The 11,034-nt window shown below is 50.0% G+C and overlaps 6 protein-coding genes across 6 annotated transcripts; 2 read left to right on the forward strand and 4 right to left on the reverse strand.

The window, feature by feature from the left end:
- Positions 1-213: 213 nt before the first annotated feature.
- BGZ61DRAFT_430031 (fungal-specific transcription factor domain-containing protein) lies at positions 214-2,688 on the forward strand (the record flags this gene model as incomplete). Its single annotated transcript, XM_046243795.1, has 3 exons — positions 214-1,574; positions 1,623-2,418; positions 2,466-2,688. The coding sequence occupies 3 exons, from the start codon at positions 214-216 to the stop codon at positions 2,520-2,522; spliced, it is 2,214 nt and encodes a 737-aa protein (XP_046098149.1). The 3' UTR covers positions 2,523-2,688.
- On the reverse strand, positions 2,590-3,615 carry BGZ61DRAFT_537980 (NADP-dependent oxidoreductase domain-containing protein; the record flags this gene model as incomplete). The annotated part of the gene is made up of 2 exons (XM_046254597.1): positions 2,590-3,226; positions 3,281-3,615. 2 exons carry the CDS (start codon positions 3,613-3,615, stop codon positions 2,590-2,592), a joined length of 972 nt encoding a protein of 323 aa, XP_046098150.1.
- Positions 3,616-3,949: 334 nt separating this feature from the next.
- On the reverse strand, positions 3,950-6,935 carry BGZ61DRAFT_522134 (uncharacterized protein). Its single transcript, XM_046252530.1, has 2 exons — positions 6,460-6,935; positions 3,950-6,406 (listed from the first exon to the last, which is right to left on the reverse strand). The coding sequence occupies exons 1-2, from the start codon at positions 6,906-6,908 to the stop codon at positions 4,003-4,005; spliced, it is 2,853 nt and encodes a 950-aa protein (XP_046098151.1). The 5' UTR covers positions 6,909-6,935; the 3' UTR covers positions 3,950-4,002.
- Positions 6,936-7,246: 311 nt separating this feature from the next.
- BGZ61DRAFT_461171 (uncharacterized protein) lies at positions 7,247-8,065 on the reverse strand. Its single transcript, XM_046247104.1, has one exon. The coding sequence runs from the start codon at positions 7,971-7,973 to the stop codon at positions 7,332-7,334; it is 642 nt and encodes a 213-aa protein (XP_046098152.1). The 5' UTR covers positions 7,974-8,065; the 3' UTR covers positions 7,247-7,331.
- On the reverse strand, positions 8,034-9,474 carry BGZ61DRAFT_461172 (uncharacterized protein). The gene has a single exon (XM_046247105.1). It carries the CDS (start codon positions 9,375-9,377, stop codon positions 8,241-8,243), a length of 1,137 nt encoding a protein of 378 aa, XP_046098153.1. The 5' UTR covers positions 9,378-9,474; the 3' UTR covers positions 8,034-8,240.
- Positions 9,475-10,223: 749 nt separating this feature from the next.
- BGZ61DRAFT_558264 (NADP-dependent dehydrogenase-like protein) lies at positions 10,224-11,020 on the forward strand (the record flags this gene model as incomplete). The annotated part of the gene is made up of 1 exon (XM_046255715.1): positions 10,224-11,020. The coding sequence occupies exon 1, from the start codon at positions 10,301-10,303 to the stop codon at positions 11,018-11,020; it is 720 nt and encodes a 239-aa protein (XP_046098154.1). The 5' UTR covers positions 10,224-10,300.
- Between the last annotated feature and the right edge of the window lie 14 nt (positions 11,021-11,034).

Below are 11,034 nucleotides of genomic sequence, written 5' to 3' on the forward strand. Positions count from 1 at the left end.
TATGCGGGGTGAGGCTTCCCCGCAGACTGTGCTGGGTTTATATGTCACTTCTCCGCCAGGATTTTCATCTTTTCCGTCGCGTCCCTTTTTCCGCCGTCTCACCACGCTCCATCTCCCGCTTCAACGTCTATCGAAACCCACAGCAATCCTCCAATGAACGGGCAATCATATCCACTGCCGCCTCCTGGGCCTGGCCAATATATGCCAGACGAGATGGTGGAGCCCAGTCTGGTCGTCTCGCCGACGACACGCTCGTCAGGGCCGTACTACACTGGCCGGAAACGCAGTGTCGTATCTTCTGATCATTCTCCTCGCGGAGGTGAAGACGTCCAGGGCATTCGGAAGCTCCGCAAGGTCAGTAGGGCCTGCGACTTCTGCAAGTCCAGAAAAGCCAAGTGTAGCGGCGATCAGCCGTGTGCAAAGTGCGTAGCCAAAGATCGCGTGTGCTTGTATGATGCAAAGTATACGCGCGGGCGACCACCGACGCCACCACAGTCGGACGCTCACTCGCGACTCTCATACGAGCCCGGTGTCCCGTCCCAGGAAGAAGACATTGGATTTGAGACCATTTCTGATCCCAGTCAATCGCGCACGGAACCGCAGGACGACATGTCCGGCCCGTATTTGCGGTCTCACGATACAGCGCCATCACGGGCATCGCCAGAACTGAGCATGGCCATGGAGATACAGGGTCAGGTTTTCGACCCAACCTCTGGCCTTACCTTTTTGCACCGAGCCTGGAAACGGCTATCAGCCCAGAACAGTAACAAGCCATCTGATGTTGCGAAATCGTCCGCAGAGAACCAGCCACTGTACATGGCCGGCGATAAGCCTCTGCCAGAGATTGACGAGCATTTTCCAATACCTTTACCGAGTCCAAGTGATGGGAGGAAATTACTTTCTCTTTACTTTGACGTCTGCATCGCAACCTATCGCATTTTGCATCGTCCAACGGTAGAAAGCTGGCTTAGCACCATCGAGAAGAACATCCAAGAGAAGCAACCAGTATGGCGCGAAATTGGTCGCGCGAGGGCAGCAATTGTCCTCGTCGCGCTTGCAGTTGCCACCCTACATCAAGCAAAGTCCAAAGGCCTCTTGTCGGCAGATGACGATGCTCAGGCGTTGCGAGCAAGCGACGAACTCTTCGTCATCTCAGCTCGCCTTGCCGACGAAGAGTCGGGATATCCCAAGTTGGAATCGGCACAGGCGAGGCTTGTACACGTTCTGTATCTTCTCACCACATCCCGTTTCAATCGCAGCTGGTATGTGTTTGGAAATGCTTTGCAACTTATATCCGCCCTCGGGTTTCATCGTCGCGCCAGCGCCAAAAGACGGCGGATCTCTCACACCGACTACATCCACACACAGTGCTGTATTAGGACATTTTGGACTGCCTACGTCCTGGACAATTACTTGGGAGTTGTTTTTGGACGGCCTCGGCATTTTCATGATGAAGACATTGATCAAGAATTTCCCGATCGAGTCAATGACGAGGAGATGACTACCATGGGGCCAGGCGGGGGCCCAGAAAATCCTGAGGATTGTCATATTGATGCATTGATATTCCACGCCAGGTAAGTGTCTCGAGCTCGAATCTCTGTGTCCATGCTAATAGCATCAAGAATTGCTCAAATTATTGGTTGTATTTCACGAGAAGTCTACACGCTGAGAGACATCACCAACCAAGAGCGTGTAGCCGCCGCTCACAAATTAAATCAACGTGTCCATGACTGGCACGCAAGCCTGCCCTTGCACCTTGGATCCATTCGCCCTTCCATGCTCATTACAAGCTATCGGAGACAAGCTACCGTCCTCAAGCTTGCTCATTCTCACGCCATCATGCACGCCAATCGATTGTTCCTCTTGGGCACTTCCACGACGACCTATGAGAACCAGGTAAACGAATGCATGGGAGCCGCAAAAGCAGTCCTCGAAACTGTCGATTACATGGCTCAGGAGGGTCCGATATTTCATGCCTTTTGGTGGACACATTACGTGACGTTTTGCGCACTTGTTGTCACCTACGTCTGGGAGATTCAGCAGCGACGAACGGGCCGGTTGATTGGGAAGCAAAACAGAGCGAAGCTCATTGAGCTGGCTGAGAGATGTCAGACTCACCTTGCTCGCGCCACTGCATCAAACTCTCCCAGTCGCAGATACGCCGTGATTCTTGAGGAATTCCGTACGGCGGCAAAGAATCCCTCGACGCGTCCTGTAACCACGGCAGATCCAGACCAGCCAGGACCGATGCCAGCTCCCGGTCAATCCAACGGCTTAGAGAATCACGGTACGCTAGATGCGAGTAGCACAATTGCAGGAGATCTTGGGCAAGTATATCAGGATGATTCCACCCTTGTTTATGATCCTCGTCTGCTCGATGAGTGGCAGACTGCAGATTGGTTAGACCTTGATTCTTCGGTAAGTCAGAGTGAGCTGTTCATGCTGTACAAGCTAACACCTATTAGGCGTTTTGGCCTCATGTGGAAATTGATGAGACGATGATCTGGTCGACGATGACCTGAATTGAGCACTGTAACACTGGGGTTTTGAACCGCGATTAAGTCTATTGTACTATGAAGCTATGACTGTCTATTTTCCAAACTTTTCTAGGTTCTCGGCACCCGTCTCTCGTGCCACTCTCTTCACTTCATCTTCGCCGAGCTCTTGGAAGATGTCGTATCCCCATCGCGTCTGCCAATTGTAGCGCTTGTTTCGCTCCAGAGCGTTGAGCTGATCGAACGCGTCTTGGGGCAGCTCCTTGACTTGGATATTAGACTCAATCCTGCTTGGAGTCACACTCTTCGGTAGCACTACGCTTCCGCGCTGCACACCCCACGAGTAGAGAACTTGGCCGATATCCAAGTCCAACTTCTTGGCAAGTTCTGCGACAAGCGGGTCGTCGACAGTGCGGGCCTCTCCAGTCTGGTTGTTTCCGAGAGGTGAATACGCAGCTAGTTGAATGCCTTTCGCCTTGCAGTAATCGAACAAATCAGGCTGCTGCAGATAGGGGTGTGCCTCGATCTGATTCACGGCCGGTACGACCTTGGTCTTGCTGAGGAGATCGTCAAGGCGGTTCTTGGTGAAGTTGGATACACCAATAGCTCGGACCTTTCCCGTGTCAAGGAGCTTCTCCATTGCGGCATATGTCACAGAAGGATCAATGTCTGCGAGCTCAAATACACCATCCGAGTCAATTGGGAACCAGTTGTCTCCAGACTTGAAGGCACTGTATATTGATCAGCTGGTGTTCAACCATGTATTCTTGAATGGGAAGACTTACACGGGCCAATGCATCAGGAAAAGGTCAAGGTAGTCCGTACCCAGATCCTTGAGCGTCTTGTCAAGACCCTTCTCAACATCCTCAGGTGCATGCTTGGTATTCCAGAGCTTTCCCGTGATGAAGATGTCAGACCTCTGCACGCCGCTCTTGCGGATACCTTCGCCAACTTCGACTTCGTTGCGGTAGATGGCGGCGCAGTCGATATGCTTGTATCCGCTTTTGAGTGCAATTTCAACAGCCTTCTCGACTTGGCCTGGAGGGGCTTGCCATGTTCCAAACCCAACGGCAGGAATCTTGGCTCCCGTGTTGAGGGTGAAATCCGGCTGCAGAGGCATGGTGAATGGTGTATTGTGGTTGGTGCAAAAAGGTGACAGAGAAGTTGACCGGCCTAGCGATTTTGAGAACACTTGGAGATATGAACTGACCAACACGGTCTATAAAGCCACTCGCCTGCAGATTTCTTGCCTATACCTCGGAAGGGAGCCGCGACGGATTTGACGGACTTGTCGGAGTGGGCTTAAACATGCGTTTGGTGCCGCCCCTCTATGCGGATTAATATCCGACGATTGCGTACCAGTTCCGGATGTGGGGACTCCTTCGGAATTTCAATCCATAATTCACGCTCAAGTATAATTCGAGAGGTGACGATATAAATATGCGAAGTCAAATGCCATTAGGTTTATGTGAAGTGCAAAGATATGCCAGTACGAAGCCCCATTGCCTCAGTTATTGTCCTTCTTTTTCCATTTCAGTTTCAATACCAGCCTGCTCAGTCTCCCTCGTATCTTCTCTTTGCCCGGTTTCCTAGCTGTGCCGCCAGGTCCATAGCCATGTTGCTCTAGCAACCTTAATACCTCGGTATACCACTCTGAGATGTCGTACTGTTGAGAATCCTCTTCTCCGAACTCTTCCGCGAACTCTTCCGCGAACTCTTGCGAGGTGAACTTTTGAACGATGTCATACATTGGTTTGCCAAGTGCTGTTTCGTAATGGGCATCACTGACCTCGAGGAGAAACTGAATAATCTCCAATCGTTCAGATAGTACCCTAGACGAGACAAAGACTAGACCAGACTCCGACAAATCCAAACTTGATGACTCTGAGTTCTGAAATATAGCGCTCTCCAGAAGAGACACTCTATTTCTCCGAGGTATTAAGAGTGATTTATCCTCTAAAACCTTCTTCTTGACGTAAAAGGTCAAGCCTACCCGTGCAACAGCACCAACAAAAGAACACTCGAGGCGGCCACTTTCCTGCATGAACTCATGGGCAAGCCAGTTGTTCGCAGAAAATGAATTGGTGTTGGCGTCTGTCGGCTTTCTGTATCCATCGAACCTGGAACTTTTGTCCATGATGGTTTCTGCGACTTTGTGTACGTTGTCAAGGGCTTTGATGAGGCGAACTTCTGAAACTCGTTTCGAATCTTTAGCTCCGAATGCGTACTGCAACAAAGAAGTCACGATGTCGAAGATATGAGCCAATTCAACAGTCTGAGGAGGCTCTTCGGTTGGGTGCAGTATTAGTAATGATTCCAGCAAGTTCAAATTCGGTTCAAAGTCGGCGGGTGACTTGGAACAGATCTCGTTCCACATGCTGTTCTCCAGTGCCCATTCCGATGCAGAACGGTGGAGAAACTCCACATCATGATTGTCGTTCGACGACAACTCACACATCCCCCTAGTGTGGCCATCTAGAATCCTCTTCATCAACTTGGGTATGCCCTGCCGTGCCTTGGGATCCATGACAATATGAGAACTTCCTCCAGTGGCAAGCCAGAATGTCTCCGCAGTAGAGTTTCCGATATTTGTTGCGCAGAGCTGGAAGATTTTGGACGTAGTTGCTAGTCTATCAAGCGGTATAGAGCGCCATATGTTATCGTATAGACCCTTGATGTCACTTGGAATCTCGGCAAGCTTCTCTTGTAGATGTGGCAACGATGGTGTGTCAACAAGAGTCGATAGGAGAGACCGTACAACAAGGTCAACCCAGAGGAAAATTCCTTCCGCCCTTTCGACTATATCTTTGAGCAATGTGCTTGCCTCGTCATAGAAAACTTCAGATAACTCTTGGAATGCAACAGAATCCCCGAACTTGGTCTGCACGAAATGTTCAATGTCTCGGTAAGTTAAACTCTGCATCATCAGGGAGCGTTCTTTTTGAAACGCATCGGAAAACACATTCCATGGTCGACTTGAGACGCAAACTTTGACGTGATGGCGCTTGATGACGTCCAGGATCCAGTCGACTAGAACGCTGGGGGACTTTCCGTTTTCACCAAATTCATCCAGTCCGTCGATGAAAAGAGCAAGTTGAAATTCCTTTCCATGGAGCGAGCAGAGTACCTCGAAGGACTCTTTTAGCTCCCGCCAAGTCCATTCCGGAGCAGTGGTACTGCTTCCCAGAATGGAGTGCAGGGCCCATCGCCTGGGTGCCACAACAGGGATAAGATCCTCCCTGTCGGACAAACACTGATGGAGAATGGTACGGAGTAGCCCTTCCTGTGACTTCTCGACTTCAGAACCTGGGTTCCAGAAGAAGAAGCCGGCCAACATCAGGGGCAAATCTCCGGCGTAGCCTTTGAGACTGATCCGAAGTTGCGGATTGTCAAAGATGTACTTCATGAGAGTTGACTTTCCCGAGCCTGGTTTTCCGGTGATCCAATAGAGGGAGTCGTCTTTTTTCTGAAGCCATTGAGGGAAACTTGGCCATTCCAGTTTTTCTCCATTCTCGCCGGATTGCTCGTCTCTGAAGATCCAGTGATACGTGTTTGCGTATGCCAGAGGAATCGCTTGCTTCCTTCCATACATCTCACGAAAAGAAAGACTGCTGAGAATCCTCATGCCAATAGGCAAATCCCCAGGTTCCCGCTGTTCTTCTGGCTGGAGATTCTTAAAGAGGCCGCCCCCCTGGCTCTTATCCCAAGATTTCCAGTCAATGCCCCAAAGAATATTGACGAGATCTGCATTTTTGCGACTCAAATTACCAGTGTTGCCCTCAACCGTCATCTGCATAAGCTCCTTGGCAAACAGGTGAGCCGTGTCATCGCGGCGGTCAAGCTTTTTAGCGATTTGGTCCAGACGGTCCTTCAGGTCGCCATGCCTCTGGCCATCTTGTCTCGTCTCTTCCCTGAATAACGGGTTAGACTGCTGAACGAGGTGGTGTTAAATGTCGCGACATACCAGACAGAGATGAGTGTTGCAATGGTTATCTGAGACCGGATTTCCACGAGGTTTTCCTTCAAAGCCTCAATCTCGCTCTTTTTCCAGATCGCTTTGAGAGCAGAAGCGAAACTGTTCGCCGCGGTACTGATTTTGCTGGTTCCAGGCTTGTTTGCCTGAAGGTCGGCGATGGCTGATTTGAGCTTGTTGCTGGCGTCGATGGATCGTGCCGACAAGCCTCGCAAGGTGGATTCAGATGCCAAGGACGTAGTAGATGTTCCCTCCAGGCGGTTCTGCAGCTGCTCGCTGAGATTCGACAATTCGTCAGATAGTGTCGTAAGCTCGACATCGCGTTGAGTATGCCCCGATGCGCTCTTGTAAATCTCAACTGTGTCGGACAAAACGCGTGCGCCAAAGTCGACTAGGCCGATAACAGCGGCTGCCACCTGGAACGCGTTTATGGGATCCATTTGGACAGGAATCGCCCACAGATGAAGAGAGCAAGTTGAGGGTTCAGCTGAAGATGTTGGGCTGAAAATGAAATGCCAAGCCACGCCAGCCTAAGCCAATCAGCTTCGAATTCCAGATCAGGCTGTGTTTCTAAGAGGAATCAGGCAGTAATTCTAGGAGAAATCAGGCCGAGGCATGCCAGAATGGGCTAGAGTATTGACCTGAGACGGTGACGAGGATTATCTGCACGAATCCAGCCGAGTGTAGGGTAAGCATATTTACACGTTCACAATAACAACCGACGATTGTTAAGCGCTGTCCAAAAGCGTCTTACTATTGTATTTTGCATTGGAAGCAGCTTCACAAGACATACCGTCCAAATGCCCCAGGACAAGACATCTCTCTTCTTTATTTAGGCCGTACGAAGCAAGCAGTTGAGTTAATTACATCTCATACGGCGACTTTACCGACCGCCAATCATTCGGATCATTCAAGCCTCCCTTGCCTCGGCGGAACCCCTTCTGTGCCTCACAATAAACATTCCACCACTTCTCAAAGGCTTGTCTATTGTACAGACGGGTTGGAGCACCAGTCCCTTCACCGAAGAGGTCCGAGATGTAATCACAGTACATCCACGCGCCCTCCATATGATGGGGTAGCAACGGCTTTTTGTCCTTGCGCGCGACCACTACCGTGCCGACACGGGACTGCCACTGCGGCGGCGCGAACCCAGACGTGGCGTCGATATGGAGATACGTGATGATCGTGTTGTCGAGGTTGGCCCGATATGCGGACTTAGTACCCACGCGGGAGAAGACCAGTGGCACCTCGATGAGTCCGGGGATCAGAGGCACGGCGTGCGAGAAGATAGGATCATCTGCCGAGATCATCTTTGGAGACCAAGGCGCAAACTCTGACTTATCAGCATTGCAGCGGACGATGACCGCTTGGATAGATGCATCTGAACGAGGGGTCGCTGGAGGAGGTGTAGGGTTGGCTTTGGGCATAGAGATAGGTGGAGGCGGTAATTCTTCGTCGGAATCCGTGTCAATGTCGACCCATTCCGAGTCATCGATAGGCGCCATGGTGGGACTGAGTTGTACGACTCGACGAAGATTCACTGAGAGCAGTCGGATAGTCAAGGGAGAAAATATATGAAGATGCGTCAATGAAGCGGTGACAACGTGCTAATAAAGCACACGTGCAGTTATCTCAACAAAAAAAAAGCAAAAAAAGATAATTGTTACGTGGATATTTCTATTTTTAGAATTTCACAGCTTTACCCCAGATGACAGAAAGGTGAGACCAGAGGTTTGGCAGTGAGTGACCTTATTTCCACTCGCAAAACTCCCTCACATAGCTGGGACTTGCTGTGTCGCGCAGTGGATGCCGCCACCAAGCTTTGGCAAAGTATTGATATCCACTTGCACCACTCGTCGAGAAGGAAAACACTCACGAAAGCGCTGAAGCGCTTCATCATCTGCGTCTCCAACTCCAAATCGTGGCACTATCAGCCCACCATTTACCACGAGGTAGTTGACATAAGACGCGATGGTCTCGCCAGCCTCGCCAAAATGCTCCCCGGGCACTTTGCTCAAGTCAGGTTCTAGAATTTCCTCAATCTGAAACGGCCTTCCTTGCGAATCTGTTTCCTGACTGAGGATTCTCCTAGCTTCCTCGTATGCGCTGATGACCTCTGCCTCTGAGTTGGCTGGCGGCTTTCCTAGCAACACCGTCCCGGGACGGAGGAATCGTGCAAGGGCATCAATGTGATAATCTGTGATGTCATAGTCCCTGATTCCTGGAACCCATACTGTCTTCTTGACTCCCAGAGCGAGACTGAAGTGATCCTCTAGCTGTTGTTTGCTTAATCCTGGGTTTCGATTGGAGTTGATAATGGAGCTTTCAGTCGCCAACAATGTTCCTTCGCCATCGACCTCAATTCCTCCGCCTTCGGCTTGAAATGGAGCTGTAAAGACTGGGGTACTCATAGCCGAGGCAATCTTGTCGGCTGCAGTCTCGTCACCTTCTCGGGGGAACTTTCCGCCCCAGTAGTTGAAGTTCATACCGAGCGCCATAGCTTGGCCATTTCTAACGTCCTTAACAAATACTGGCCCCGTATCACGTACCCAAAGTTGACTCGCCTCAAGACCAATAACCTTGACGTCTTGGGAAACGGTGCCTTGTGCCATGTTCACGTTTCGATGCTGCGTATACATCGTGACGGGCTCAAACTGCGCTATTGCATTCGCGATAGCGGAGACTTCTAGACGGGCTGCCTGCAACGTCTTTTCATCAGGTATCGATGCAAAGTCTGGCCATACGGTGATGGTTTGCGAGTGCACTTCCCACTCCGCTGGCATTGTATAAAAAGATCTAAGTCCATGTTGACAGTACGGTCGTGGCGTTATTTTGAGTGAGGTATATCTGACTGATGTCGGCCATGATTTGAAGGTACGTCTTGACCACCGAAAGGCCATGACGGACATGAGATGATTGAGAATTTATTTATTCTGTTCAGTGCAATGATCAATGGTGCATAAGGATGTGCAAAAGAGGGAAATTTGAGAGTTCAATTAAAACAAGATGGGCTTGATGTCTTTGCATCAGCTGACCGATGCGCTAAAGTTGGCAACTTCAGCAGAATCACGTGCATTCCCAACTTCGAGTAGGTCAACATGATGAGTTCTAATGTGCTTAGACGATATTCGTAAACGGACTCAATTGTACAGGAAATTTCATACAATTCTCACAAAAAATTGAGATTTCAACTCAAATTCCAAGTGAACTTCCGAGCCAAGATCTCAATGAGAAAATCACCCTTGTCAGCCAACGAACGTGAAGCTCGCATAGGTAGAGGATTGGAGGGAAGACGTCACCTCCCGTCTCAACATGCAGATTCATCCTAAACCTTCACAAACAGCACAAAAAATTGTAATTATTTATTACAAATCTTCATCGATCTTGGATTGGTAATCTAGATGTGAAAGGAAGCCCAGAGAAAGTAGAACTTGGTGAGAATCGGCGAGCCGGGCCGTCGAGCCGCTTTGGATGCTAGGCAGCTACTTATCATACATCTATAACCCAATCAGGATAAACATTGGAAGCCCAATACAGGTTTTATTGTCTTCATATGCCAATCTTGGGACTCGGTAGTGTGGAAGCAGGTCATACGACGCGCACCTTTCTCGTAACGCTTGACAAGGCACCGTATGACTCCCGGAAGGTGAGTTCGTCAGCTCGGACGAACTTCGTCGCGCGTATTGGATATAAATTCAAGAGTTGATGCTGAGAATTGGCCACAACTCAAACTACTCACATCAAGCGACTGAGTTCTCGCCGCCATCATCGTTCAAAAAGGCACTCGCAAACGTCTTTATCATTGCACTATTAAAAATACTCAAACTCTATAATGGCTGTCTTTGTTATTACCGGCGCACGAACTGGAATTGGACGAGAGACTGTCCTCCAGCTCGCAAAAATCCCTTCAAACACGGTCGTGGCAATCGTCCGCAACCTGCAAGCAGACCTCTCTTCCCTCAACGAGATCAAGGCTAGCAGCAACGGCGTCGTTCACATTGTCGAATGTGACGTTTCCAACCCAGACTCGATTTCCCAGCTGGTCACACGTCTGGCAAAAGTGCTTGGAGCAGACTTTCGCGTTGATGTGCTCATTCAATACGCTGCCATCCTGCATTCCAGGGAGCAAACGAGCACCAACTTGACCGCAGAGTCTCTCATCTCTCACTTTGTCTCTAACACGGTTGGCCCGGCTCTCGTCACTCAATCGCTACTACCGCATCTAGTCTCTGGCGCAGTGATTACCAACATCACTTCGGGTATTGGCAGCCTCAAGATGCTCACCAACAGACAGATCCCTGCTGAAATCACCCCTTACAGCATCAGCAAAACTGCATTGAACATGCTCACCGTTCACCAGGCGTGTCAATTGGGATCACTGGCGTCTGTTGTCATTATTGATCCCGGACATGTGAAGACGGAAATGGGCGGGCCGAATGCTGTGGTTGAGATTCCGGATAGCGCGAGAGGGATCATCAAGATTGTCACGGATTTGAAGCCTGAAGACAGTGGAAAGTTTCTACTGTATAATGGGACACAGCTACCATGGTGAGACTTGAAGGGGCC

This window comes from Ilyonectria robusta, assembly GCF_021365365.1.
Source record: "Ilyonectria robusta strain PMI_751 chromosome Unknown BGZ61scaffold_26, whole genome shotgun sequence".
NCBI lineage: Eukaryota > Fungi > Ascomycota > Sordariomycetes > Hypocreales > Nectriaceae > Ilyonectria > Ilyonectria robusta.

Excerpts from the sequence above, each read along its gene's own strand:
- BGZ61DRAFT_522134 (XM_046252530.1), bottom strand. The coding sequence starts at position 6,908 with ATGGATCCCATAAACGCGTTCCAGGTGGCAGCCGCTGTTATCGGCCTA. Across the intron at positions 6,407-6,459 it reads GCAACACTCATCTCTGTCTG|GGAAGAGACGAGACAAGATG; the intron begins GTATGTCGCGAC and ends CCCGTTATTCAG.
- BGZ61DRAFT_461171 (XM_046247104.1), bottom strand. The coding sequence starts at position 7,973 with ATGGCGCCTATCGATGACTCGGAATGGGTCGACATTGACACGGATTCC.
- BGZ61DRAFT_461172 (XM_046247105.1), bottom strand. The coding sequence starts at position 9,377 with ATGTCCGTCATGGCCTTTCGGTGGTCAAGACGTACCTTCAAATCATGG.